This window comes from Rhinopithecus bieti, unplaced genomic scaffold (genome assembly GCF_001698545.2).
Source record: "Rhinopithecus bieti isolate Rb0 unplaced genomic scaffold, ASM169854v2 scaffold_54331, whole genome shotgun sequence".
NCBI lineage: Eukaryota > Metazoa > Chordata > Mammalia > Primates > Cercopithecidae > Rhinopithecus > Rhinopithecus bieti.
The window spans coordinates 971130-997906 of record NW_016821659.1 but is presented as its reverse complement, the minus strand read 5'-3'; the positions used below and the strand labels follow the sequence as shown (position 1 = coordinate 997906).

The 26777-nt window shown below is 54.5% G+C and overlaps 1 protein-coding gene across 1 annotated transcript in view; it reads right to left on the bottom strand.

Moving 5' to 3' along the window:
* FER1L5 (fer-1 like family member 5) overlaps positions 1 to 26777 on the bottom strand; it is a 68424-nt gene that overhangs the window by 6173 nt on the left and 35474 nt on the right. The window contains exons 19-43 of the mRNA XM_017860467.1: positions 16615 to 16739; positions 15640 to 15740; positions 14968 to 15145; positions 14735 to 14890; positions 13143 to 13274; positions 11417 to 11580; positions 11010 to 11124; positions 10180 to 10282; positions 9442 to 9605; positions 9183 to 9350; positions 8813 to 8951; positions 8597 to 8674; positions 6768 to 6949; positions 6383 to 6544; positions 5991 to 6095; positions 4752 to 4904; positions 4509 to 4671; positions 4335 to 4360; positions 2535 to 2585; positions 2330 to 2431; positions 1986 to 2105; positions 1320 to 1481; positions 1018 to 1109; positions 437 to 607; positions 76 to 224 (exon numbers count right to left, since the gene is read on the bottom strand). Of these exons, the coding sequence (XP_017715956.1) occupies positions 76 to 224; positions 437 to 607; positions 1018 to 1109; positions 1320 to 1481; positions 1986 to 2105; positions 2330 to 2431; positions 2535 to 2585; positions 4335 to 4360; positions 4509 to 4671; positions 4752 to 4904; positions 5991 to 6095; positions 6383 to 6544; positions 6768 to 6949; positions 8597 to 8674; positions 8813 to 8951; positions 9183 to 9350; positions 9442 to 9605; positions 10180 to 10282; positions 11010 to 11124; positions 11417 to 11580; positions 13143 to 13274; positions 14735 to 14890; positions 14968 to 15145; positions 15640 to 15740; positions 16615 to 16739 (3261 nt within the window). The remainder of the gene's footprint in view (positions 1 to 75; positions 225 to 436; positions 608 to 1017; positions 1110 to 1319; positions 1482 to 1985; positions 2106 to 2329; positions 2432 to 2534; positions 2586 to 4334; positions 4361 to 4508; positions 4672 to 4751; positions 4905 to 5990; positions 6096 to 6382; positions 6545 to 6767; positions 6950 to 8596; positions 8675 to 8812; positions 8952 to 9182; positions 9351 to 9441; positions 9606 to 10179; positions 10283 to 11009; positions 11125 to 11416; positions 11581 to 13142; positions 13275 to 14734; positions 14891 to 14967; positions 15146 to 15639; positions 15741 to 16614; positions 16740 to 26777) is intronic.

The following is a 26777-nucleotide window of genomic DNA, read 5'->3' as shown; positions in this document are numbered from 1 at the left end:
GCTCTTCCATTCTGGAGCCTCACAGCTTCCAGAGGCCTGTGTCTGTGCTTTCTGCTACTGTTCTGTGCTGCTCACCAAAGCTTTGCAGCTTGAATTTTTTCCCGTTATAGAAAACAGCATCTTCATCAGGACTGAACAGAGGCGGAGGCAGCCCTTTGCGCTTGGCATAGCGTTCTAGGAGGTAGCTTGGGGGCATCTGATCCCGCCATCTAAAGGGTCCTGACCTGTGGGGGTGTGAGAGGAAGAGGTCTGAAGGTTCGGGTCCTGAAGAACACCGACCACTGTGAGCCGCAGGCTGACCACGGGTGGAAGCTTGGGTGGAGACTGGGCAGGTCTGGGCCCTGTTTCCTGTCCCAGATGCAGGCTTCTCCCAAGGGAGCTGTGGGCTCACTCTTCCACCCCAGCTGACTCCCTTCCCAGACAGGCCCACTCTCACTGGCAGTAGGATTTGGAGAGCCCACAGTGAGCTCCAAAGCCAGACAGGAGTCGGTTTTCAAGGTCGATGACTGTGGTTCCTATCTTATCATCAGGTGAAAATAGGTCGAAGTCATAGAGCTGGATCTCTAGGTCCTTCTCCAGGGGGATGTTGCAGGTGAGTTCAAACATCCTAGGGGTGAGGTGTTGAAGACGGCAGAGGATGTGGGCAGTGTCTCTGTGCCCCCTCCCTCACCGGGGTCTTGGCCCCGTAGGCCCCTTGTTTGTTCATGGAGATTGTGGAGAGCAGAGCATGGGGTAGGTTGCCTTCTGCCAATCGCCATCCCCTGGTTATGGTTGAAAATGACTTTGGATAGGCCTGGTGTGGGGATCTCAGCTTCCCTCCCAGCCAGAGTGAGAAACGGTAGAACCAGCCCACCCATGCATTTGTCTTCTATCTGTTGAGCACCAGGGCGTGTAAGACGCTGTGGTAGGAACTTGGAGACTGGCCAGCAGTGCCAGCGTTCTGTGCCTTCTCCGGCCGACTTCCGGTGTGGAGGAGGTGGGAGTGGAGAAGGGGTCTTGGGGGTTGGGGCAGCTCACGTGCCGAAGACGGGATCCAGGGTGTTGGGCTGGTACATGTCCCGGCTGCCAAGCTCTGTCTTGCCCAGTTTCAGGATCACATAAGGGTCACACTGGGGTCAGAGACAAGTGGGGGAAGGATCGGAACTGGGGAGGCTGTCCAGGTGTGTCAGGGAGGGTGGGAGGGGGCGGAAACAAGCCCCTTGCACCACATGGAGCCTGTGGGGCACTGGCATTGTGTGTGTCGGTAGTTGGAGGGGCTCCCAGAGACGGGCTAAGGGGAGCGTGTGGGGCACCTGTGCAGGGCAGATGCTGTTCTTTACCAGGCCGTTGTAGTCCTGGGGCTGCAGGTTGGTGGCTCGCACCACGTACACCCGCACCAGGCATGGCTGGGGGAAGTCCTCTCTCTCTGGCCAAGCCAAGAACTGCAGTGGGGGCTTCGGGGCTTCTGGGTCCTCAGGAAAGGGGTAGATACGGAAGAGGCCCTGGCGGGGGAGGGATGTTGGGGTCCCAGCCTGGCAGTGCTGGCCAGCTCTGTAAAGCCCTCCGGGAGGTGCCCAGCCCGTGTTCAGGAGAGAGAGGGTTGGGTGGGCTGAGGGTAGCAGGAACAGAAGGCCGTGAGGACAGTGGAGGCAGGTCCAGCAAGGTGTTCAGCAGGGCCCACTATGTTGAATCAGGGTGTCGGCAGAGGACCCGCAGTCAGTAGGCGAGTTCCCCGTCCGTCTGTGCGCTGTGGACTCGCTCCACCCCATCTATCCCTTCAGTCGGGCTTTGCTTTGCGGCCTTGGGAGGCCAGCATAGGCCAGAGCGGGGAGGGGAAGGGGAGCACTCCCTGAGTCCCTGTGGAGGCGAATCTCCTCCACGCCCAGAACTTTCTCAAGCCCTGCTCCATCTTCACATGAGCATATAGAGCCAGGGCTTTTATTTGTCTTCCGGGGACAGAAAGGGCACAAGGAGACGGGGGCAGCTAAGCTGGGGTGGACACACACCTTGAACTCCCCTACCACGGGGCTGTCCAACTTGGGCTGCTCCTGGTAGAGCTTGAAGGTCTGGCAGAAGTCCTGCAGGCCCTGGAAGGCTGGCACGGCCTCCAGCTCACAGTCATACACCTGCAGGGGTGTGTGGAACCCTGGCTGGCAGGGACTGTTCCCGAGATTAGGAGATGGAGGGACCACCAGCTCCCAGGCCTCGCTCCAAAGCATCTGGGAGTCTCTGGGAGACAGTGCGGGAACCCCCCCGACTGGAGGCTTCCCAGAGGAATCGAGGCTATAGCTCTGCTGGCCTCCTGCAGTGGGTGATTTGATTCCATCCCCCTTTCTTCCCTCCTTCAAACCTTGAGGGTGTGGTAGTCTTTGTACTTGTACTTCAGGGACTTGTGCTCATCCGTGGCCCAGAACAGCTTGCTCCACCAGTCCACCTCGTGCTCATACTCATCCTGGTGGAGAAGAGGATTGTTCTGGCCTTGGGCGGGGGCAGCCCCCAACCTCCCTGCACTGAACGGGGCTGCTCCTCGTTCCCTGGGGCTGAGCCTTCATCACCTCTGCTTTACTGGACTTGAACCAGAACTTTCTGGAGAGGTAGCCTAGGAACTGAAAAAGGAGAGGCTGAGCAAGGGAAAGCCATCGCTCACTCACGGGCTCTGACTTCAGGGAGGAGAGAGGGGTCGAGGCCAGGGTTTCCCCTGGCGCCCTTGCCCTTGCCTTTCCCGTAGACCTTTCAATTCAGGAGTCTTTAGAAACGGGATCTAGGGAGCAAGAAGAAGGGGACACATAGTTCTTTGTCCTCATTGCCCATAGCTGCAGACTAGATTCTGGAAGGCGCTCAGAAATGCAGAACCTCAAGCCCCACCCTGACCTACTAAGAGTCTGCTTTTGGTGACAATGTCTGGAGGATTCCTGCACATTCAAGTTTGACAAGCACCACTTTTGAGCAATAGTTGGGAACCCTGAAAGCACACTGGAATCACCTGTGTGGAAGGGGTTGGAAAAAATGTGGATGCCTGGGTCCTACCTCAGCAATTCTGATAGATCAGCGGCCTAGGCCTCAGGAGTTTAAAAACTCTCAGGTAAGGCTGTGTCACCCCAGCACTTTGGGAGGCCAAGGTGGGAGGATCGCTTGAGCTAAGGCATTCAAGACCAGCCTGGGCAACATAGCAAGATCCCTGTCTCTATAATTTTTTTTTTTTTTTTTGAGACGGAGTCTCGCTCTGTCACACAGGCTGGAGTGCAGTGGCCGGATCTCAGCTCACTGCAAGCTCCATCTCCCGAGAATGCCTCACGCCATTCTCCTGCCTCAGCCTCCCGAGTAGCTGGGACTACAGGCGCCCGCCATCATGCCTGGCTAGTTTTTTGTATTTTTAATAGAGACGGGGTTTCACCGTGTTAGCCAGGATGGTCTGGATCTCCTGACTTCATGATCCATCCACCTTGGCCTCCCAAAGTGCTGGGATTACAGGCGTGAGCCACCGCGCCCAGCCTAAAATTTTTTTTTAAGTGAGGGAGGGAAGTCTCACTCTGTCGCCCAGGCTGGAGTGCAGCGGTGGGCTCTTGGTTCACTGCAACCTCCACCTCCAGGGTTCAAGCGATTCTTGTGCCTCAGCCTCCCGAGTAGCTGGAATTACAGGTACGCACCAGCATGCCCGGCTAATTTTTTTTTTGTATTTTTAGTAGAGATGGGGTTTCACCGTGTTGGTCAGGCCAGTCTTGAACTCGGTGACCTTAAGTAATCTGCCTGCCTCAGCCTCCCAAAGTGCTGGGATTACAGGTGTGAGCCACTGCACCCAGCCAAAAAAATTTTTTTTAAAGATTTAAGGCCAAGTGCAGTGGCTCACACCTGTAATTGCTGTACTTTGGGAGGCCAGGGCGGATAGATCACCTGAGGTCAGGAGTTCAAGACCAGCCTGGCCAACATGATGAGACCCTGTATCTACTAAAAATACAAAAAATTAGCCAGGCATGGTGGCGGGTGCCTGTAATCCCAGCTACTCAGGAGGCTGAGGCAGGAGAATCGCTTGAACCCGGGAGGTGGAGGTTGCAGTGAGCCGAGATCGCACCACTGCACTCCGGCCTGGGCGACAAGAGCAAAACTCTGCTTCAAAAACAAAAAAACAAAAAAGGATTCAAAAGTTTTAAAAAACCAAAACCTCTTAGGTGATTCTAATGTGCAGTCAGGCTCAGAGACCTGCAGAGACCCCACAGGCTGAGGGCCCTGCAGTGCGAGGTGGGCCTCACAGCTGGGCACGGGTATCCGGACTCTGTTTAATGAACACCCTTCCTCAGGCCCAAGGGTTACGCCCCGTCAGCAGTGTGGGAGGAGGTGGGCCTGCAGCCCTTACTTACATCCTGGTGCTTCTTCTCAGACAGCCCTGTGCGGAGAGAGCACAGGGACGAGTCTCAGGATGGGGAGAGGGCTGAGGAGGAAGCACCAACCCTGCGGGGGAAGCAGGGCCTACCCCACTCCCAGTGCGGGCTCGCTCGTGAGGCCTGTGGAAGGGCACGGAGGAAGGGCCGTACTTGGAAGCTTTGGGTGCACGTAGTCCTGAGCCCAGGGGTCACAGAAGTAGGGCTGGAGGAAGTCGATGTTGGCCTGGCCCGTCACGGTCTGCTGGCCGAAGGCCCAGTTGTCCACCACCTTCACCACGAGGGGTAGCGAGTAGGCCTCCTCTGTGGGCATGAGCTGCAGCCCCGAGGAGATGTGGGCAGCGTGAGACCCACAGAAGAAGAGGGCTGCCCAGCCCCTGCCCTTGGGCCTCTTACCACTGTGAGGACTAGGACAGACTCGGACTCAGGGAAGTTGGGGTTGGTCTGAAAGTCTCTGATGGGTTCTGTCCTCAGGGACTCTTCCCCGAATTCCACCAGGAGCTGGGGGGAGCTCGCCTTCTTCATGTTCCGAAGGCCCCAGGCCAGGATCTACCAGAACCAAGAAGGAGGGCAGGACAAGGGGCAGGCAGCGCCTCTGTAATGGGGTCTTGGCCAGAGAAGGGGGCTGAGGGGCAGTAGCGGTGCAGCAGGAGCCGCAGGGCCAGGGAATGGGGCTGCAGAGGAGCCAGTGTCCGAAGGCGTACAAGGACAGGCTTCCCCGTCCTGTGAGGGATCAGTGCGTGTCCTGGGGCTGGGACGCTGTCCCCCGACCCATGACGGAGGTGCCCTCTGGCCACTGGCTGCATCCTCCACTGACCTCCATAGCCCGCAGGCATTGCCCCTCCTCACCGCTGCCTTGTCTGGCCTCATCAGTTCTCAGGTGTAAGTTCCTGAGGCCTACTGCCTCTGAGGCCTGAAGAAGCAGGAAGTGTCTGAATTTCTCAGGGCCCCTGTGCCATCTAGCTCACTGAGGACCCCGTGGTCATTCAGTGACCTGGCACCCTGCCAGGAAATAGCTGCACCCTGACTCACGAGGGCCTCCTTGGGACCCAAAGCGGGAACCAGCCAAGTTGCCTGATCTCGGGGAAGCCGTCAGTCCCAGAGGCCTGACCATCTTGTGTTCTTTGCCACATTTGCGGCAGGGCACACGGGTTCTGAAGGAGGGCCCCCATGCTACTCTCAGAAGAGACGTGAGCAGCATCCTGGCATTTGCAGTCAAACGGCATTTGCTACCACGTAGTCCCTGTGTCACTGTGCATGGAATGTGTTGTCTCTTGGAGCCTCTATTTCCTTCTCTGCAAAGTAGTTGCTACTGCGCAGGGACAGCGTGAGTCCGAAACGTGATCACGCACGCTACAGCCCTTTGCCCACTCCCCACTGCAGAGGTTTGCGGTGAAAGTCTGAAATGTGATCACGCACGCTACAGCCCTTTGCCCACTCCCCACTGCAAAGGTGTGTGGTAAAATGATTTCCAGTGTTACACCAGAACCTCTTCATTTCTCTCCTGTCTCCCTCCACCTCCCAGGTAGTCTTTCTCGGGGTGTGAGCTTTAGATCCGGTAGTCAGAAAGCTGCAGCGCACTCCAGACCACCCCCGCCTGCCCTGCCCACCACCCCCATCCCACATCGCCAGCACCTCAATGGCCATCCTCTTTATCGTGGGCTGGATGCTCTTGGGGAGTGTGTATGCCCCATTCTTCCAGGGAACGCTTAAGATAGGCAGCTGCTTCTCGCCAAGCTTCTGGGGGAGGGCAGGGAGCATGAGGTCCTCTGGGCTGGTCCTACTTCCCTCACCCCCACCTCAAGCAGGTCCCTCAGAGGCCTCACGGAGCCCAGAGCCCCATGGGTAGGGGCTGGCAGGGGGACTTAGGGGAGAGGCTGGGCAGGCCAGCGTCACCAAGCCCACAGCCCTGGATCCTGGGCCCCAGGCATTTCCTGACAGGGTGGAGTTGGCCCCCGCTGGCTGGGGATGGGACGGGGACGGGCACTGAGCGCCACACTCCCCAGCCAGGCCCCCTCTCTCAATACCTCAGTCTGGAGGATCAGCTCACAGGATGCCAAGATCTCGCCCTCTTCCTTCCCCAGCTCCTTCACAAGGGGGTGCCACCTCATGGGGGGCAGGATCCGGTTCTGGAGATCCAGCCAGACCACTGGGGGCCACATGCTCCGTCCCCACAAGCTCTCCTTGCCCTGGAGGGGGGAAGTTCACAAAACATGGAGACCACGCTGGCAGGGCCCAGCTCTGCCTGGGCTTCTCAAGGCAAGGGCGACAGCTGGCAGACGAATTTCCACGGTGCTCTCTGCACGTCAGGCCTCATGGGAGAAATTTCCATACATTTTCCTCTAAAATAAATCCCCGCAGCCACTCTGCCAGGTAGGTCCTCTTCCTCCTGCTCTGCCCAGCCCACCTTACCCAGGAGTCACGCTGCCACAGCTCTAGCACCACAAGCGGTGGGCTCTCTTTGGTGTCCTGCGGGTTCTCGTACAGAAGGAGGTGCTGGAAGATGAGTGTCTGGGCCCATGTGGGGCCTGCAGAGCTCCTCAGGGTTTGGGTGCACTGGCTGTGGTTCAGGAAGACCACCCGAATGAAGGGCCCTGGAGAGGTGAAGGAGGAGGGAGCAGTGTCTTGAGCTGGGAGAGGGGCTTTCCTCTCTTCTGCTGCTGCAGCCACTGGACCTGGTGGGGCCCGGGAGGGTCAGGCAGGGCAGCCACTGAGGCCTCCCAAGGCCCCCTCAGAGTCAGCTGCAGAGCACCGGAGTCTGTCACCAGAGGCCAGGCATCATCTGGTCCCATCCACGAGTTCTGTGTGCCTCCCAGGGTTGGGGCCTGGGCCTCACCGAGATGGAGGGCAGGGGCTCCTCTGGAGGAGTTCTAGGGAGGATGTTACTTGTGGCTGCCCTTTTTTTTTTCTCTTATTATTATTATTATTATTATTTTGGTCAGATTTTGCTCTTTTGCTCAGGCTGGAGTGAAGTGCTGCGATCTCGGCTCACTGCAACCTCTGCCTCCCGGGTACAAGTGATTCTCCTGCCTCAGCCTCCCAAGTAGCTGGGATTACAGGTGCCTGCCACCATGCCCGGCTAATTTTTGTATTTTTAGTAGAGACGGGGTTTCACCATGTTGGCTCGGCTGGTCTTGAACTCCTGACCTCGTGATCTGCCCACCTTGGCCTCCCAAAGCGTGGGGATTACAGGTGTGACCGCCTCGCCCGGCTCTGTGGCTGCTCTTTCTTTTTTTTTTTTTCTTTTTTTTTTTTGAGACGGAGTCTCGCTCTGTCACCCGGACTGGAGTGCAGTGGCCGGATCTCAGCTCACTGCAAGCTCCGCCTCCCGGGTTTATGCCATTCTCCTGCCTCAGCCTCCCGAGTAGCTGGGACTACAGGCGCCCGCCACCTCGACCGGCTAGTTTTTTTTTGTATTTTAGTAGAGACGGGGTTTCACCATGTTAGCCAGGATGGTCTCGATCTCCTGACCTCGTGATCCGCCCGTCTCAGCCTCCCAAAGTGCTGGGATTACAGGCTTGAGCCACCGCGCCCGGCCTGTGGCTGCTGTTTCATGGCAGCAGCAAGTGGCCTGGCATCAGGGAGCATCACATGGGCCTCTCGATGTGGGTGGTGAAGCCCAAGGGATACAACTCCCAGCAGACATCCTTGGAGCCCTGCCACCTACTGTCCCCGCTCCCTGCAAACAGCACTGAAGACCAGGCTGGAGCACATGGCTTGTCTCCTGAAACTCTCACTGGGGCATCCTCACAGGACCAAGGACAGGCCCTCCCCACAGGCCCTCTCGGCCCCTACTGTCCAAACAGGGTGGCACATGGTTCCCAAGCATACTGCCCTCTCTCTTGCCCTCATGCCCCACCAGTACTGCCAGGCAAGCTCCTCTTCCATGCCCAGCTAAGTGGCCACCACTGGGATGGAGCTCCCTCAGCTCCTGCTTCTAATTCCACAGTACCGGGTCACACCTCAAGAGCGGCCCTGCCTTGAAGTCTTTGTTTTGTGTCTTTTCCCCAAACCAGCACCATGAGCTGATTGGGAGACGGGTCTGCATCTCTGTCACCCTCATCCATGCCTCTGTGTTTACACTGCTGAGCTGCTATGACACCAGGACCCAGGGACAAGGCTCGCAGCTGGTGAGGGGCCAATGGGCAGGGGCCCTGGCTGGGACTGCAGGCAGGAACACGACCCTGCTCTCCTCCCTGAGGCCTCGTCCTCAGCTGGGGACAAGGCTGCCTGACACCTACCTTGGAATGTCAGGATCTGATTGGACACCAGGTTCCGGGCCTGGTAGATGTAGCAGAAGAGCTGGTAGTAGTGGGGCTCTGGGGAAAGAGGAGCCATGCCTGTCACCTCCCCAGGACACCAGCGGCTCCCTCTGGCTGCCCCCACCGCTTCCCCACCCCCTGCCCTCGGCACTGGCCTCTGGGGCCATTCAAGCAGCCTCCCGAGCCAGCCCTTACTGTTAAAGGTGCAGTAGATGAAGGGCATGTTGGGGGGCCGGGCGTCCTGCCTCGGGGGGTCCCTGAACTGTCTGTCCAGACCCCATGGCCATGGCTTGCTGTCCTCTTCCTTCCCAGCACGGTATTTCAGATCCATGGCCTGTAGCCAGGACAGTCTCCCCTGAGGCTCTCGGGTGCTGCTCCTGTGTCCTGTAGCCCAGGCCCGGTCGCCCTCCTCCCTCACGCTGCCACCCTCCTCCCTCATGCTGCCACCCTCGCCAGCCTGAGGCGCAGAGGCCCTTCCTCCGCCATCAGCGCCCCAGCCGGGCCAGGCCCTGGCCTGTCCGGAGCAGGGGTTGCAGGCAGCGCCCCCCAGCCTGCGAGGCTTTACCAAGGACCCCTCCAGGAGGAAGACGGGCGCGACCCCCTTGTCCTTGTCGGGCGCCAGCCTGCGGCGCCAGCAGCGGCGGCGGAAGCGGCTCCGGGGCTGAGGGTGGAGGTGGAACTTGGAGCCGAAGGCGCCGTACTCCCAGCCCTCCTCCTCGCCCTCGGCGGGGCCCTGCGGTGGGGAGGAGGGCAGGGCTGTGCTCCCGCAGCCGCGAAGGCGGCTCTGCCCGCAGCCCCCGCCAGGGCCCCCGCGGACGCCTCACCAGCTGCAGGAAGGAGACGGTCTCCTGCTCGCGGCTCAGCGCCCCGCGGTTCCGGAAGCGCACGCGCGCCCAGCGCCGCCGGCGGCACGAGTGGTAGGTCTTCTCCACCGGGCTCCAGACCTGGGGCAGGCCCGAGGGGGGGATGCCCACGCCATACTCCCAGCCTGCGGTGGGGGACCACGGCCTCTGAGTCCGCAGGCGTCCGCGGGTTGGGAGGCCCGGACAGGCCCTAGAGGGGCACGACTTCCCTCCCAGCCACGCCTCTTGCCCTGAGCTGTGGAAAGGAGAGTGGCTGCACTGTGTCACCTGAATGGCCTGGGACCAGCTGCCCAACTTACAAATGAGGCAGGTGAGGCTCAGAGAAGTCCTGTGACTCGCGCAAGGCCACACAGCCCATAAGCAGCAAGGCTTGCATCTTGAGCCCGGGCCTTGAGACTTGCAGCCCTGGAGCTGCTGTGGGTGAATTCGGCCGCCACGTGACAGCCTCCTGGTCACCAGCATCTGCCACGCCTTGCTCTGGGTCAGGCTTCAGGACACACTGAGGGCCTGTGCTGTCTTAAAACTGGGGCCCATGCGTAGGGAAACGCTGGAGACCCAGCTCTGGAGGCTGGGGGGGGCCCAGGAATTGAGGCCTATCCCACTGAGGGCTTGGCTGCTCTGATCCCACTCTGGTCTGCTAGCTGCCATGATTTTGAGGCCCTGGTCTCTCCCGATCCCAACCCTGACCAAATGACTGACCCTTACTGTCCACTGCGTGGTTCAGCTCCACCACCCAGTCCTTCTTAAAGTGCCAGCCTTGGGGGCACTTCACGTTCTCCCGGGCCTCCATGGGCTGTCCGTTCTGCAGGTGGACAGAGAGGGCGAGCAAGGGGCACATAAGCTGGGAAGAGGCTGCCCTCCCTCCCTCTTCCCACACCTGCGTGTGTGCCTGCCGTGGCCGCAGCAGCCTCCCACTCCAGGCCAGACTGTGCTTGCCACACCTCATGCCACCAGAGCCATCACTGAATACGCTCCAAGGACCTGCCTTTCTGCACTGGAAACTGCTCCTCCTCATTGTAAAGGGGAGACTTGCATGCTTTTGAGATCAGTTAAACCCTCACTGCCCAATACAGTAGCCACCAGCCGCCTGGAGCTAGTCTAGCTTAAATGAGTTAAAATTCAAAGTTTAGTTCCTTCACCTCACTAGTGCCCCATTTTAATAGCTCAGTAGCCACACATGTAGATATCGATTTCCATCACCATGGAGAGTTCTACTGGACAGTGCTGGGTTAGCCCATCCTAAGCAGATTCTCCCCTTCGGGGTAAGCAGTACCTTTGAAGGAAGCCTAGGAGGAAACCACCGCTTCCTTTTGTTGTTTTTCAGTCTTATTTCAGGTATTTCTACAAACCCCTCACCCCATCAGTGCTGAGAGAGAGTGCCTGCGGGCTGGTGCGCTCACCCAGGGCCCCACGCGTAGTGCAGGGCATAGGGCTCAGACCCTTTCCACTGGGACCCCCAGCTTCCAAGGCGCCCCGCCTGGTGGCCTTGCTTGCCCCCCAACCCCTGAGGCAGCTTTGGCCCTACTCACCACGTCTGTGTTTGGGATGGCGGCAGGCCCCCAGGCGCCTCTGGCGTCGCGGCCCTGGTTCTCATATACCTCCTCCAGCACCTGGCTCTTGTTGATGTCTATGTCCAGGAGGAGTCTGGGGGTAGTGAGACCCCAAGTTCCCAGCACACCTCCCCGAGCAGCCCCTGGGGCCGTCCTCTGCTGGCTAAGCGTTCCCATACCTGGCATCCCCATCTGCTCTGGGCAGGACAGGGCCAGCAGGGCCTGGCATGCAGGACAGGGTGGTGGGCAGGGCCCTTGGCCTGGTACACCTCGGCCCTCTGGCACCAGGCTTAGGGGCTGGGTACCCATCTTTCTGGGCTGACATGGACTGGCCCTCCCAGGTGAAAAGTGTCCCCTCCGGTGGGGCCTGCCCCCTCCAGCCTTACCTCCTCTGAGGTTCCACTGTCCAGCTGTCCTGCCAGTGCCATCCCAGGGGTGGCTGGAAATCCGTCATGGGGAGGGTCTTGTTCCCCATGACATCTGAGAAGCTGGGGCAGCGATACAGCCCCTGCTGCCCCCACTGGTCTTTATACTTGGCCTGATTCTCATACTAGGGGAGGGAAGCTTGTCAGGGCGGCCGCCTCCTCCAGCACAAAGTGCGGGGACATGGGCCTCCCCTGGACCCCCTGACTCTGGGCTGCAGGGGCATCCTAAAACTGTGGTAGCCAGGCAAGAAAGGGCCATGTCCCCATTGCACAGGTGAGGGCACTGAGGCTCAGAGGTCAACCCTGCCCTGGGTCACTCAGCTGGCAGAGTGGAGTTGATGCTGCATGTTTGGACAGAGATATCATAAGACATCTATGTAGTGCTTGGAGGCACAGATGTGGAGAGAGGTCTGGGTTGAAGGGGAGAGAGCAGGGCCTGTGTGCTCAGTGTGGATGAAAAGGCCCGGGCCGGGTGCGGTGGCTCAAGCCTGTAATCCTAGCACTTTGGGAGGCTGAGATGGGCGGATCATGAGGTCAGAAGATTGAGACCATCCTGGCTAACATGGTGAAACCCCGTCTCTACTAAAAATACAAAAAACTAGCTGGGCGAGGTGGTGGGCGCCTGTAGTCCCAGCTACTCGGGAGGCTGAGGCAGGAGAATGGCGTGAACCCGGGAGGCGGAGCTTGCAGTGAGCTGAGATCCGGCCACTGCGCCCCAGCCTGGGCAACAGAGCAAGACTTCGTCTCAAAAAAAAAAAAAAAGAAAAGGCCCAGAGGCAGCAATGGTGGTCAAATGGTGCAGGAGGGCTGGGCTCCCCAGGGTCTGCAGTGACGAGAGAGCAGGCAGCTGCCATCAAAGGCACTGGCCCAGTCCGCTGGTGCCTGCTGAGCATATAGGCCTGGCTCCCTGCCCCTCACCCTGAACCCCTTTCTGCCTCTGCACCTCCAAGACCTACAGAGCTGGTTAGACATATTACAATGTATCCATCTACACATGCAACTTAGATGCTGCAAACATATGTTTTAATTCAGTAAGTTAAAAAGCCTGACACTCAAACCTTATTTCCCCTCTGCTGTTCACATGGCTTCCTGAGCCATGTCCTCCCTCAGGGAGCCCAGGACATCTCCCCTCCTCTGGTTCTAGAGCAGTCCCTGGCCACCGCCCGCCCACTCCCCAGGTTGATCGTTCTGTGGGCAGATGCCTCAGATCCTGCTCCTCTACCGTTCTAGGCCTTCACCTCCTGGGACCCTGCTGGGGCCTGCAGGGGTCCTAGGCTGCCCTGTTGGTGATGGGCGAGGCCCCTACAAGTCAGAGCCTTGCTCACTTCATATGCTGTTGATGAACTAGGAGAAAGCTCGGAATAAACCTGCATCAGGGAGAGGGGGATCAGGCCCTGGAGGCCACTTAGTTGCCCCCCTTGTCTCCACACGTGTGTGGAGGATCAACAAGAGACCAGAGCTGGCAGCGTCCAAGATTGCTTTAGTCTCTGCCTCCTCCATCAGACTCTCTCCTCGCCCTCAGTTTCGGTCAGGAATTTTTTCTCCCTCTTCAGTGCAGGGCTACTGCAGCTTCACCCTCCCTCATCACGCCAAATGCCCTGCAGGGAGGCCATCTCTTCCCTGCCAGGCCACCCCACCCCCACCCCTGCATGCCTGCCCTGGCCCTGGGCTGCCGCTCACCACTCACCGTCTCCGCGTACACCGCCGTGTCACCCTGGCGGAGAAGCTGCAGGTCCTTGCTGTCTGTGACGTTGCCAAGCCACATGCAGACCCGGAGGTGAGCTGGGAGCACATCCTTCTGTCCTTCACCCTCTGGGTACTGAGTCAGAGGCCGACCGGTCCCATAGGGGCACTAAACACCCTGAAGGCCACCCCAGCCACCCGCCAAGTGGGCTGTACCTGCCCCTTCCCCCCCGAGCCCTGGGAGCGGGGCCCTCACTGAGCTGAGTGCTGGAGCCGTAAGTGAATGGCATGGAGTTCTGTTCTGCCCTCCAGAGCAGGGTGGCTCCACCTTGGCAGCCATGAAGCAGAGAGGCTGGGAGTGCCTCGCAGAGGGAGTAGCAGGGACGTCGATAATGGGACTGACAGACATTCCCTGTGAGTTTATGGGCCGGCACTGTGCCAGTTGCCCAGTGTGCATCGTAGGCCTGGATCCTCGCAGCCCACCACGAGGAGGGCATAGTGATTGCCAGGCCCATTCTACAGAGCAGCACACTGAGGGCTGGGCATGGTCAGGAGTTGGCCTAGGGCCACACAGAGCCAGGATTCGTGTCTCAGGGGCTCTTGCAGGATGCAAAGGACTCTGGTGGGCATGGAAGGAACTTTGCACATTGGTGGAGACGGCAAAGGGCAGGTACAGTTGGGGCCAGGGAAAGCCCAGAGTGTCCCTACTGTTGAGAGTATAGGCTAGAGAGAATGGATGCAGGGCCAGGGGCCAGGCCACAAGGCGGCACCTTCTCCAGGAGGCAGTGGGGAGCCAGGGAGTCTCTGATGGGAGAAGGGAGTGGCCCCCACGTCCCCCCGGGAGGATCAGAAGCAGGGAGGCCACTGTCACAGCCGGGAGTGAGGGTGGTGGTCAGGGTGTTTAGTCTTATTTATAGCTTGCATCTGATATGATGGGCTGGTGCCAAATCTTATAGACATTAAATATTTTGGAGATCACCCTGTCATTGTCCAGGGAAGAGATGACAAGGGGCTAGACCAAGTGGCGGCCATGAGGATGATGGAGGAGGTGGATTTGTTTTCTGGTTTTGTTTCGTTTTTTTTTTTTTTTTTTTGAGATGGAGTCTCGCTCTGTCACCCAGGCTGGAGCAGCGTCATGATCTCGGCTCACTGCAACCTCTGTCTCCCAGGTTCAAGTGATTCTCCTCTCTCAGCCTCCCGTGTAACTGGGATTACAGGCATGCGCCACCATGCCCGGCTAATTTTTTGTATTTTTAGTGGAGACGGGGTTTCACCATGTTGGTCAGGCTGGGTCTTGAACTCCTGACCTCAGATGATCCACCTGCCTCGGCCTCCCAAAGTGCTGGGATTACCTGTGAGCCACCGCGCCCATGAGGAGGTGGATTTGGGGAACATTTATGAGGTACATGGACTTGGCATCACCCAACATGCTGGCAGCCACAGACCCCTCTCTTCCTCTGGGGACTGCTTCAACCCCATTCCACCTGGTTAAGGGACCAGGGAAACAAGCCCCATAGGGGCTGCCCTGAAAGTTCAGGGGCTCCCCCGGGGCCATTTCTTGGCCCTGTCCTCCCCTGAGGACCCCTTGATTCCCACCTGTAGGAAGAGTGTCTGTATCTTCCCACAGAGCCTGCCGCAGTGCAGGGCCCCTGCCCGGGAGAAGAGGACGGAGTGGGCAGGCACCTGTGCATAGGCCACTCGCTGCTCCTTGGCCACCAGCCAAATCATCACGTCAGGAAGGCCCACCTGGGGCTGCCAAGGTGTGAGAACGTCAGGCCCTGCGCGGCCGGCTCCCAGCCCTGCTCCAGGCCAGTGTGTGCAGCACCCACCTCCGGGAGCACAGCGTTGAGGCGGTACAGCCAGTCCTCCGCGGTGGCCACCATGTCCCTGGGCATGGCTTGCTTGGCCTTTTGGGCCAGTTCCTGCAGGAGGAGGCTGCGGAGCTGCCACCTCTTCCTGTCCAGGCTGGTGGCTTTGGGCTGGTCGGTCATGCAGGGCAGGGGGCGCCTGTGGCCAGGACAGGGTAGCAGGGGCTGGACCTCTCTACTGCCTCCCAGTGTCACCAGTGCCCTGCCTTAGGCCAGCGTGCCCCTCCTGGCCTCAAGATCCTGCCCCCATCTGCTGCTGGCCTGGCCCGGGAGCCCTTCCCACCATAGGAAGCCTGCTCGCTGTGCGTCCAGCCCTGGGTTCTCATCCAGCCCTCTACCACGGCCTGCAGGGAGGCGGGGCTGTGCGGGCTTGTCTGCAGGAAGGGGACAGGTTGACTCGGTAGGAGCCTCGGGCGTGGGTGTGGGGCAGCAGGGACCATTCTGATGGGGCGGTCAGGGGGCCTGAACGGGAAGGGAGAAGTGACTCCTGGAGTTTCCTGCTGGGGAGAGGTCTGAGCAGTGCTTCTCCCCAAGGAGGGTGGGGGGAGGTGTTCAGGGCACTGCTCTGAGCCCCCAGGCCTGGATCTGGCTCAGCTCCAGGCCAGCTGCACCCCAGAGTGCCCCTACTCCTACTTGCAGTCCTCCACCAGCTCCCTCAGCAGTTTCTCCCACTGGTGGAGGAGAGCTGGGTCCTTCGGATTCCGCGTGGATTTCAGGGTGTCCAGGTTAGCTTTCTGCCCAGCAGGAGAGAAACGGTAAGAGAGCCGGCCTCAGCATGGAGCCCAGCTGGACTGGCCACAGGTCTGGTTGGCCCAAGATGTTTTCAGCCACGACCTTGGGAACTTTGAGGGATAACTTGGTGATATCAGTTCAAGGTCGTCCACAACTCCGAGGCTAGGACCACCCCCCCACATCCTTCCTGCTACCCAACAGAAGAAACAGGTGGCAAGAAGCTGGGACGGGGTAAGACTGGGAAGCAGTGCAGAGCACTGACCTCCACATAGGCGTGAGAAAGTCATGCCGGAGGTCCCAGCCCCAGGTGGCTCCCGAGGACTACACTCCCAACAGGCACCTGAGACCGTTTGTGATCTCACTCCTTCCAGCTTCCATGGTCGTATCTTCATGTCACCTCCATGCCTCCCCCCAACCCTGCCGAACTTCAAAAACCAGCACATTGCTGTGGCTTTGCACGTTACTCCCTTCTACCTCCACCCAGCCCCCAACAAACTCCTATGCATTCTTCAAAACCCTGCTGATGTGTCATCTCTTTTGTGCACACCTCCTCTGACTATCTTCTCTTCCTCTCCTCTCCCCACCTTCTCTCTCTGACCCTATAGCACCTGGTACCTGTGTCTCCATCATAGCCCTAGTTGCACTGCACAGTCACTGCCTGCATGTCCAACTTCCCTAGACAGTGAGGACAGGGGCTGTGTTTAATCATCCTTGTGTCTTCAGTGCATAGCCCTGCTTCTGGCACGTTCTTCTCAACAGTGTGGAATGAATGCATGAATGGGCTGTGTGACCAGTTTCCTGCCACTGTGATGCAGTTTCCCAGGTCTCCCAGCCACACTCTGAACCCTTCCCAGCATCGGCTCCCGCACCACTCACCAGGCGGTCCCGAGTGAAGTGGAGGAGGTTGAGGCAGTTCATGCGGAAGCTGACGTCCTCCCAGTTGGAGGTCACGGCCACGACAGGCTTGGTGTTGTACCAGGGCACATAATGGTAGATGTTCCCTGGGACACAGAGACACACGGAGGGACGGGGTGTCTGGGGGAGTCCGGGAGGTCTCTTCTCACTGTGTTCTCTCGAGGACCTCTCTGGACCACTTCACCCTCAAAGATGCGATTTGCTAACAATGCTAACTGGAGCCCTCCAGCTGGGAGGCTGGGCTGGGGCCTGACTGAGAATGTGAGAATGTGTGCACTTTGACCTTTCATTGTCACATGGTCTTCCAGAGTCCCCAGTTTACAGTGGGGAAATCCATGCTAGCAATGGGAAGCAGTTTCCCTGAGGTGGCGTAGCCAGGCGGTCAAAACGCAGGCGCCTAGCTCCAGAGCCCTGGGTTTTGAACCTCAAGCGAGACGCCAGGAGTAGGGGCACGGGGCACGACTCCGGGTGGGACGGGGGCAGGGGGAAAGGTATAGACAAACACCACTGATGGGTGCCACAGACTGGGTTCCCTCGCCATGTTCCTTATTGAAATGAGGCGGAAGCAAGACCAAATGTAAAGGATTCTGAACCACACTGCTGCCGAGTTGGCCTTAGAGGCAGAAATCCACAGAAAACGAACATGTAACCTGCAGAAAATCTGTGAGGCAAGTGAAAGCCAAAGCTGACTTTTGTTCTGCAAATTTCTGGGAACTTCTTGGAGAACTTGTGCTTTTCTTTGGCAACTACAGGAGGAACGGGGGGGCAGAAGAGAAAGCCTAGGGCTGACTGGGGTGGGCAGTCTAACAGGGACCGACGTGCTACAGACTGGCTCTGCCCCCCACGGAAAGGCGTCCTCAAGTCCTCAACCCCAGGACCTCAGAATGTGGCCTTATTTGGAGAGGGGGTGTCTTTGCAGATGTAATGAGTTAGGATGAGGTCATACTGGAGCAGGGTGGGCCCTTAATGACTGGTGTCTTTATAAGAAGGGAGACAGAGAGACGGCAGTTGAGTGAGGACAGACACAGGGAGACACCGTGTGAAGGTGGAGGCAGAGACTGGCAGGACGCAGCTGTGAGCCCAGGAACACCAAGGACCACAGCAACCGCCAGAAGCCACAAGGGAGCCGTGGCCAGATTCTCCCTCAGAGCCCTTGGCAGAGATCAACACTGACACCCTGCCTTTGAACTTCTGACCTCCAGACCCGTGGAAGAATGAGTTTCTGTTGTCTAAAACCACCTGGTTTGCAGGGCTTTGTTATGGTATTAATACACCATGCAGAGCACGAGCTCCAAACCCTAAGCCGTTGGGGCTGGGGGAATGAGAACTGACCCATCACACGGGAGGGGACAGTGGGGAAGCTTGCCTGTCTCCAGTGTGGCTCTCTGGGTGGAGGGGAAGAAAATCTTCCCCAAAATTTGTAGTAAGTGGGGCCTCATGGACGTTGGCATTCAGTGCTCATTTTATCTGTGTAGCCTGAAGAGTGTCCAACAAAAAATTTAATTTAAAGTGGTCTCAAGTAGATTGTTACCAGCCTGGGTAACATAGCGAGACCCTGTCTCTAATTAGCCAACCATGGTGGCTCATACCTGTAGTCCTAGCTACTCAGGAGGCTGGGGTGGGCTTGAGCCCAGGAGTTTGAGGCTACGATGAACTGTGATCATGCCGCTGCACTGCAGCCTGGGTGACAGAGTGAGACTGTGTCTCAACCAATCAATAAAATAAAATGGTCATAAATAAATAAAAACACAGTGATCCCTGCTTGGCAGTGCCCTAGGTAACTGGAAGAAGCAAGGCCAGTCCTCTCTGGAGAATGAAACATTAGCCAGACCTCAGAGAATGCCCACAAAGTTCCAAGAAAGTGAGCAGCTGAGAACCAGTGTACACACTCCTAACCCATCAACTCCACTCCTGGTATACACCCAAGAGAAGGGCTATACAGCATCATTGAGACACATGGAGAAAAATGTTCATAGCAGCTCTCATCACAACAGCCAAAAGCTGGAAACAGCCAAAATATCTCTCAAAAAATCTCTTGGCCAGGTGCAGTGGCTCATGCCTGTAATCCCAGCACTTTGGGAGGCCGAGGCGGGAGGATCACCTGAGGTCTGGAGTTTGAGACCAGCCTGCCCAACATGGCGAAACTCTGTCTCTACTAAAAATATAAAAAAAGAATTATCCGAGTGTGGTGGTGGGCAGCTGTAATCCCAGCTACCTGGGAGGCTGAGGCAGGAGAACCACTTGAACCTAGGAGGCGCAGGTTGCAGTGAGCCGAGATTGCGCCACTGTACTCCAGCCTGGGCAACAGAGTGAGACCCCATCTTGACAACAAAAACAAAAAAAAAGGGCCAGGCACAGTGGCTCATGCCTATAATCCCAGCACTTTGGGAGGCCAAGGCGGGTGGATCACCTGAGGTTAGGAGTTCAAGACAGCCTGGTCAACATGGTGAAACCCCACTCTATTAAAAATACGAAAATTAGCCGGGATTGGTGGTGGGCGCCTGTAATCCCAGCTACTTTGGAGGCTGAGGCAGGAGAATCACTTGAACCCGAGAGGCGGAGGATGTAGTGAGCCGAGATAACGCCACTGCACTCCAGCCTGGGCAACAGAGCGAGACTCCTGCTCAAATAAATAAATAAATAGATAAATAAAATAATCTCTCAAAAATCTCTTTCAGTAGTAGAAAGGATAAATAAATTATGGTACATTTACACAATAGAATAATAGACAGCAGTCAGTGAATGAGCTATGACTACCCTATGTCATCTGGATCTGTGAACACACTGCACAAACTGAACAGTGAGCAAAAGAAACCAGATACAAAATAATACACTTTTTTTTATATAATCGTAATAACTATTATTTTTTAAAGAGGCAGGGCACAGCAGCTCATGCCTGCTCGTGCCTGCAATCCCAGTGCTTTGGGAGGCTGAGGCCAGGAGTTCAAGTCTGCAGTGAACTATGGTCATGCCATGGAGGTGAGGACTGGCTGTGGTTGAGCAAAGTGTTTTGAGCTGCATGTATGCGTGCTTGATGCTTGCTCCGTTCGATCCGAATGATCTAGAGGGCCTTGGAGGGGTGGGGTGGGCACAGGGGCCTCTGAAGTGCTCCCGCTCCATGATCTGGGTGCTATTACAAGGGCATGTTTGCTTTGTGATAATTCACTGAGCTTGACACTTTGGTTTGTGTACTTTTCCATAAGTATGTTCTACTTGAATTGAAAGTTTACTTAAATTAAAAAATAGTGGGGCAAAACACCCAAAATCAGTACGTAAAATACAGTGTGTCGAAGATGGAAAATGCTAAGGAGAAAAGCGGGGAAGGGAAAAAGGGAGATGCTGAGTAATTTAAATAGAATGGTCACCTAACGACTTTCTGCGAACATCTAGAAGAAATAATCTAGAATGCAGCCCAGAGAGAGGACAAGATGAAAAATATGGAAGAGATTTAAAAATATGAAGGACAGAATGAGAAGGTCCACAGAGGACAGAGTGAGTTCCGGAAGGAGATATAGTGGGGAAGAGGTAATTTTCTTTTTTTTTTTTTGGAGACGGAGTCTCGCTCTGTCGCCCGGGCTGGAGTGCAGTGGCCGGATCTCAGCTCATCTCAAGCTCCGCCTCCCGGGTTTACGCCATTCTCCTGCCTCAGCCTCCCGAGTAGCTGGGACTACAGGCGCCCGCCACCTCGCCCAGCTAGTTTTTTGTATTTTTTAGTAGAGACGGGGTTTCACCATGTTAGCCAGGATGGTCTCGATCTCCTGACCTCGTGATCTGCCCGTCTCGGCCTCCCAAAGTGCTGGGATTACAGGCTTGAGCCACCGCGCCCGGCCAAGAGGTAATTTTCAAAGGGAAAATATAATCTTCCAGGATTTTTGGAAGACACCAGTTTCAGACCCTGGCCTTTGCGTGAAAGAAGGGAATGATAAATAAGCAGGAACGCGTGCCTGGGGCTCTCAGTGTGAGGATACACAATAGCAGTTTTCCTCTCTGACTCTTGGAGAACTTACAAAAGCAACAAGGAGAAGGAAAATAACTCAATTTTCAGCAAAACAAGCAGACAGATATAATCTGCAGACTCAAAATACACGTGAGGACTGCCAAAAGCAACTGTGACCGCCACCTAAGCCTAGGTGTGAAGTGCAGCAGCAGCAGCCGCCTGGGGGACACGACTAGCAAGACAGACAGCGGGAAGCGCTCTGAGTAGGGGCAGACTGCAGAAAGTGCCAGCAAAAACATGCTGCCTGAAGGAGCTCAGGACACACGTGAGGCAACGTGAGCCCGCGAACCTCAGAAAACAAGTAGCAGAGAAAACAAAAACAGAGATGGGAAGGCAGCATAAGTAGTCCATGGGAGATTAGACGCTGCAGACACTTCAGTGAGAGGCATGGAAACAAGGATGGAAATGAGAAAAGTGACCAAAATGAAATGGAAAGAATAGGTCAAAAAAGGATGAGGGAGAAAATGACAGATATAGATAAAACCAAAGAGCATCACTAAACCCATAAATGGAGCTTCTGATGTAGAAAATTAAATAATGGGCCGGGCGTGGTGGCTCACGCCTGTAATCCCAGCACTTTGGGAGGCCGAGAAGGCGGATCACAAGGTCAGGAGATCGAGACCATCCTGGCTAACCCGGTGAAACCCCGTCTCTACTAAAAAATACAAAAAAAAAAAAAAAAAAAAAAACTAGCCGGGTGAGGTGGCGGGCGCCTGTAGTCCCAGCTACTCGGAGGCTGAGGCAGGAGAATGGCGTGAACCCGGGAGGTGGAGCTTGCAGTGAGCAGAGATCCGGCCACTGCACTCCAGGCTGGGCGACAGAGCGAGACTCCGTCTCAAAAAAAAAAAAAAGAAGAAAAAAAATTAAATAATGGAACAGAGTAAGTATTTTAACATGTAACCTAAGAAAACACATGAGGAAAGGATGGTCTTTTTAACAAACGGTGCTTGAACAACTGGATATTCACATGCAAATTAATTCAAAATGAATCATACAGATAAGTGTAAGAACTAAAACTGTAAAACTTTTTTTTTTTTTTTTGAGACAGGGTCTCACTCTGCTCCCCTCCCTGGGGTGCAGCAGTGTGATCATGGCTCACTATAACCTTGACCTCCTGGGCTCAATCAATCCTCCTGCCTCGGCCTCCTGAGTAGCTGGGACCATAGGTGTGTGCTGCCATGCCCAGCTAAATTTTTTTTTAAAAATTTGTAGGATCTCGCCATGTTTGCCCAGGCTGGTCTTGAATTCCTGCCTCAGCCTCCCAAAGTGCTGGGATTACAGGTGTGAGCCACCGCACCCCACCAAAACCAGAAAACTTAGAAGAAAAAATAGGAGAAAAATCTTCATGATCATGAGTTAACCAAAGAGTTCTTAAATATAACACCATAAAAGAAAAAATAAATTGGATTTTATCAAATTAAAAATGTTGGCACTTCAAAAGACACTACTAAGAAAATGAAAAGACAAGCGACGGACTATTTGCAAATCACATATCTGGCAAAGGACTTGTATTATAACTCAATAATAGGAGAAACAATCCAAATTAAAAACAGGCAACACATTTGAGGCCCGGCACAGTGGCTCACGCCTGTAATCCCAGCACTTTGGGAGGCCGCGGAGGGCGTATCACGAGGTCAGGAGATGGAGACCATCCTGGCTAACACAGTGAAACCCCGTCTCTACTAAAAATACAAAAAATTAGCCAGGCGTGGTGGCGGGGGACAAAATACAAAAAATTAGCCGGGCGTGGTGGCGGGTGCCTGCAGTCCCAGCTACTCGGGAGGCTGAGGCAGGAGAGTGATGTGAACTCGGGAGGCAGAGCTTGCAGTGAGCCGAGATCTTGCCACTGTACTCCAGCCTGGGCGACAGAGCGAGACTCCGTCTCAAAAAAAAAAAAAAAGAAGATAAATGAATGGTTTATGAGCACTGAGCATGAAAAGATGTGGCTGGGCGCAGTGGCTCACGCCTGTAATCCCAGCACTTCGGGAGGCCGAGGTGGGTGGACTGCTTGAGCCCAGGACTTTTGACACCGGCCTGGGCCACATGGTGAAACCCTGTCTCTATGAAAAATACAAAAATTAGTCAGGCGTGGTGGCACATGCCTGTAGTCCCAACTACTTGGTGGGACTGAGGCAAGAGAATTACTTGAACCCCGGGGGTGGAGGTTGCAGTGAGCCAGGATTGCCCCACTGCACTCCAGCCTGGGCGACAGAGCTAGACTCGGTCTCAAAAAATAAATAAATAAAAAATAAAAATTAGAAAAAAAAGGAAAGATGCTCAGTGTCATTACAGGAAATGCAGATTAAAACAACGATGAGGTACCACTGCGTGTCTACTATAATAAATAAAGACAGATAAAAACAAACATTGATGAGGATGAGAAACTGAAATCATCTTACATTGCTGGGAGAATATAAAATGATGTGGCCGCTTTAGAAAAGCTTGGCAGGTTCTTAAAAAGCCATTCCACTTAAAGACTTGTATACGAATGTTCACCGCAGCTTTATTCTTTTTTTTTTTTGAGACGGAGTTTCGCTCTCGTTGCCCAGGCTGGAGTGCAATGGAGTGATCTCAGCTCACCACAACCTCTGCCTTCTGGGTTCAAGCGATTCTCCTGCCTCAGCCTCCTGAGTAGCTGGGATTACAGGCATGTGCCACCACATCCGGCTAATTTTGTATTTTTAGTAGAGACAGTGTTTCACCAAGTTGCTCAGGCTGGTCTCGAACTCCTGACCTCAGGTGATCCACCCGCCTCAGCCTCCCAAAGTGCTGGGATTACAGGAGTGAGCCAATACGCTCGGCCAGCTTTATTCTTAATAGCTAAGAAGGGGGAACAATGTCCATCAACCGATGAATGGATTAACAAATGATGGATGGTACACCCATATGATGGAATACTATTTGGCAATGAAAAGGGAATGGAGTACTGATACATGCTACGTCATGGATAAACCTGGAAAACATTACGCCAAGTGAAGGAAGCCAGATGCAAAAGATGACATATTGTATAATTTCATTTATATGAAATATCCAGGAAAAGTAAATATGCAGAGACAAAAGTAGATTAGTAGTTGTGTGGACCTGGGGGTGGGAACAGGAGAGTGGCTACAAAACAAGAGAATTCTGTGGTTTGTAAATTACATCACTAAATAAATTACTAACAAGATCAGATTTTACTCATACACATAGATGCAAAATCCTCAACAAAATACTAGCAAACCAATTCCAGAATGCATAACAAAGATAGGACGGGCATGGTGGCTCATGCCTGTAATCCCAACAGTTTAGGAAGCTGAGGGGAGTGGATCACCTGAGGTCAGGAGTTCGAGACCAGCCTGGCCAACATGGCAAAACCCCATCTCTACTAAAAATACAAAAATTAGCCAGGCATGGTGGCACACTCCTGTAATCCCATCTATTCAGGAGGCTGAGGCAGGAGAATCACTTGAACCTGGGAACCCAGGAGGCAGACCACTGCACTCCAACCTGGGTGACAGAGTGAGACTCCGTCCCAAAAATATTTAAAAAAAGGTATAACAGGCCGGGCGCGGTGGCTCAAGCCTGTAATCCCAGCACTTTGGGAGGCCGAGACGGGCGGATCATGAGGTCAGGAGATCGAGACCATCCTGGCTAATACGGTGAAACCCCGTCTCTACTAAAAAATACAAAAAACTAGCCAGGCGACGAGGCGGGCGCCTGTAGTCCCAGCTACTCGGGAGGCTGAGACAGGAGAATGGCGTGAACCCGGGAGGCGGAGCTTGCAGTGAGCTGAGAGCCGGCCACTGCACTCCAGCCTGGGTGGCAGAGCAAGACTCCGTCTCAAAAAAAAAAAAAACAAAAAGGTATAACAAAGATAATGTAAGCTATCAATGCAATTATACTGTAATTAATTGCATGGTATATTACATATAATAAAACAGTTATTTCTGGGAGGTGGCATATTATTAACTCAAAGTAGACTATGATGAGTTAAGGGTCAATATTGTAATTCCCTAAGCAACCACTAAAAATAATCCAAAGATACATATTGTCAATAGATAGAATGTAATACTAAAAACCAAACAAAAAATACCTGATGAAAACAAAAGAACACAGGAAATTCCAGTGGCCTTTTTTGGAGAAATTGTCGAGCTTTTGCTAAAATAGGAAAATGGGAAGGAACCCGTTTTCAACCAAAGTCCAACCCAAAGACTTGTACAAGAGCCACAGTTATTTTGTAAAAGAACAACTAGGCTGGGTGCAGTGGCTCACGCCTGTAATCTCAGCACTTTGGGAGGCTGAGGCGGGCAGATCACCTTAGTTCAGGAGTTTGAGACCAGCCTGACCAACAAGGAGAAACCCCATCTCTCCTAAAAATGCAAAATTAGTCAGGCGTGGTGTGGCGCATGCCTGTAATCCCAGCTACTTGGGAGGCTGAGGCAAGAGAATCGCTTGAACCCAGGAGACAGAGGTTGTGGTGGATAAGGATAGGCAAATAGATCAATATGGTTAACTGATTTTCAACAAAGGTGGCAAAGTAATTCAATGTGGGACTGAATAGTCTTTCAGGCAAATGGTGCTGAACTGGTTATCTGTGTAGAGAAAAAGAACGTGTATATCTGTATAGATAAAAATAATCTCAATTCCTCCCTCACACCATATGCAAAAATTAAGTCAAATTGAATCATAAACCCAAACAAAAAAGATAAAACTTAGATAAAGCTTGTAGAATGAAACAGAGGAGACAATTTTCACGATCTTGAGATAGATATTTCTTAGACCACATAATGTACTAACTATAAAATTAAAGATAATCAACAGGGCTGGGTGCAGTGGCTCACACCTGTAATTCCAGCACGTTGGGAGGCCAAGGCGGGTGGACTACTTGAGCTCGGGAGTTTGAGACCAGCCTGGGCAACGTGGTGAAATTCCATCTCTATGAAAAATTAGCTGGGTGTGGTGGTGCTAGCCTGGGCCACATGGTGAGACCCTGTCTCCATAAACAATTTTAAAAATAGGCTGGACACAGTGTCTCACGCTAGTGTAATCCTAGCACTTTGGGACGGACAGATCACTTGAGGTCAGGAGTTCAAGGCCAGCCTGGCCAACATGGCAAAACCCCATCTCTACTAAAAATACAAAAATTAGCCGGGCGTGGTGGTGGGCGCCTGTAGTCCCAGCCACTTGGGAGGCTGAGGCAGGAGAATCGCTTGAACCTAGGAGGTGGAGGTTGCAGTGAGCTGAGATTGCACCACTGCACTCCCGCCTAGGCGACAGAACAAGACTCCATCTGAGAAAAAAAATAATTAATTAATTTTTTTAAAAAGGCTAGGCAGTATATCAAGTACTGGTGAGAACGTAGAGTAATAGGAATTCTCATACCATGCTGAGGAGAGTGTAATTTGGCATAATCACTTTTGCTCCACTCCTAGGTGTATAATTTAGAGGAAGTCTCGCACTTGTCACCAGGAGACATGCACAAGAATGTTTATAACAAAATGACTATAATAGCAAAAAAAGATACAACCTAAATGCCTACATACTTTGTGGAATAGACCACATACACAGTGGAATGTATGCAGAAGTGAAAATGAATTTACGCAGCAGTGCAGTACACATACCCATAAAGTTTAACGTTGAGCAGAAGATGCAAGACAGATGAATACAGACCGAAAAAGCGCCACCACGCCCAGTCCATTTATGTAAAATATAAAATCTGTATCATGTTCAGGATTTCATTCATAGGTGAAGAATTAAAAAGAAAAGCAAGGGCCGGGCGCGGCGGCTCAAGCCTGTTATCCCAGCACTTTGGGAGGCCGAGACGGGCGGATCACGAGGTCAGCAGATCGAGACCATCCTGGCTAACACGGTGAAACCCCGTCTCTACTAAAAAATACAAAAAAAAAAACTAGCCGGGCGAGGTGGCGGGCGCCTGTAGTCCCAGCTACTCGGGAGGCTGAGGCAGGAGAATGGCGTAAACCCGGGAGGCGGAGCTTGCAGTGAGCTGAGATCCGGCCACTGCACTCCAGCCTGGGCGACAGAGCGAGACTCCGTCTCAAAACAAAAAAAAAAATAAAATAAAAAAATAAAAAAAAATAAAAAAAAGGAAAAGAAAAAGAAAAGCAAGAAGGTGATTAATACAAGAGCC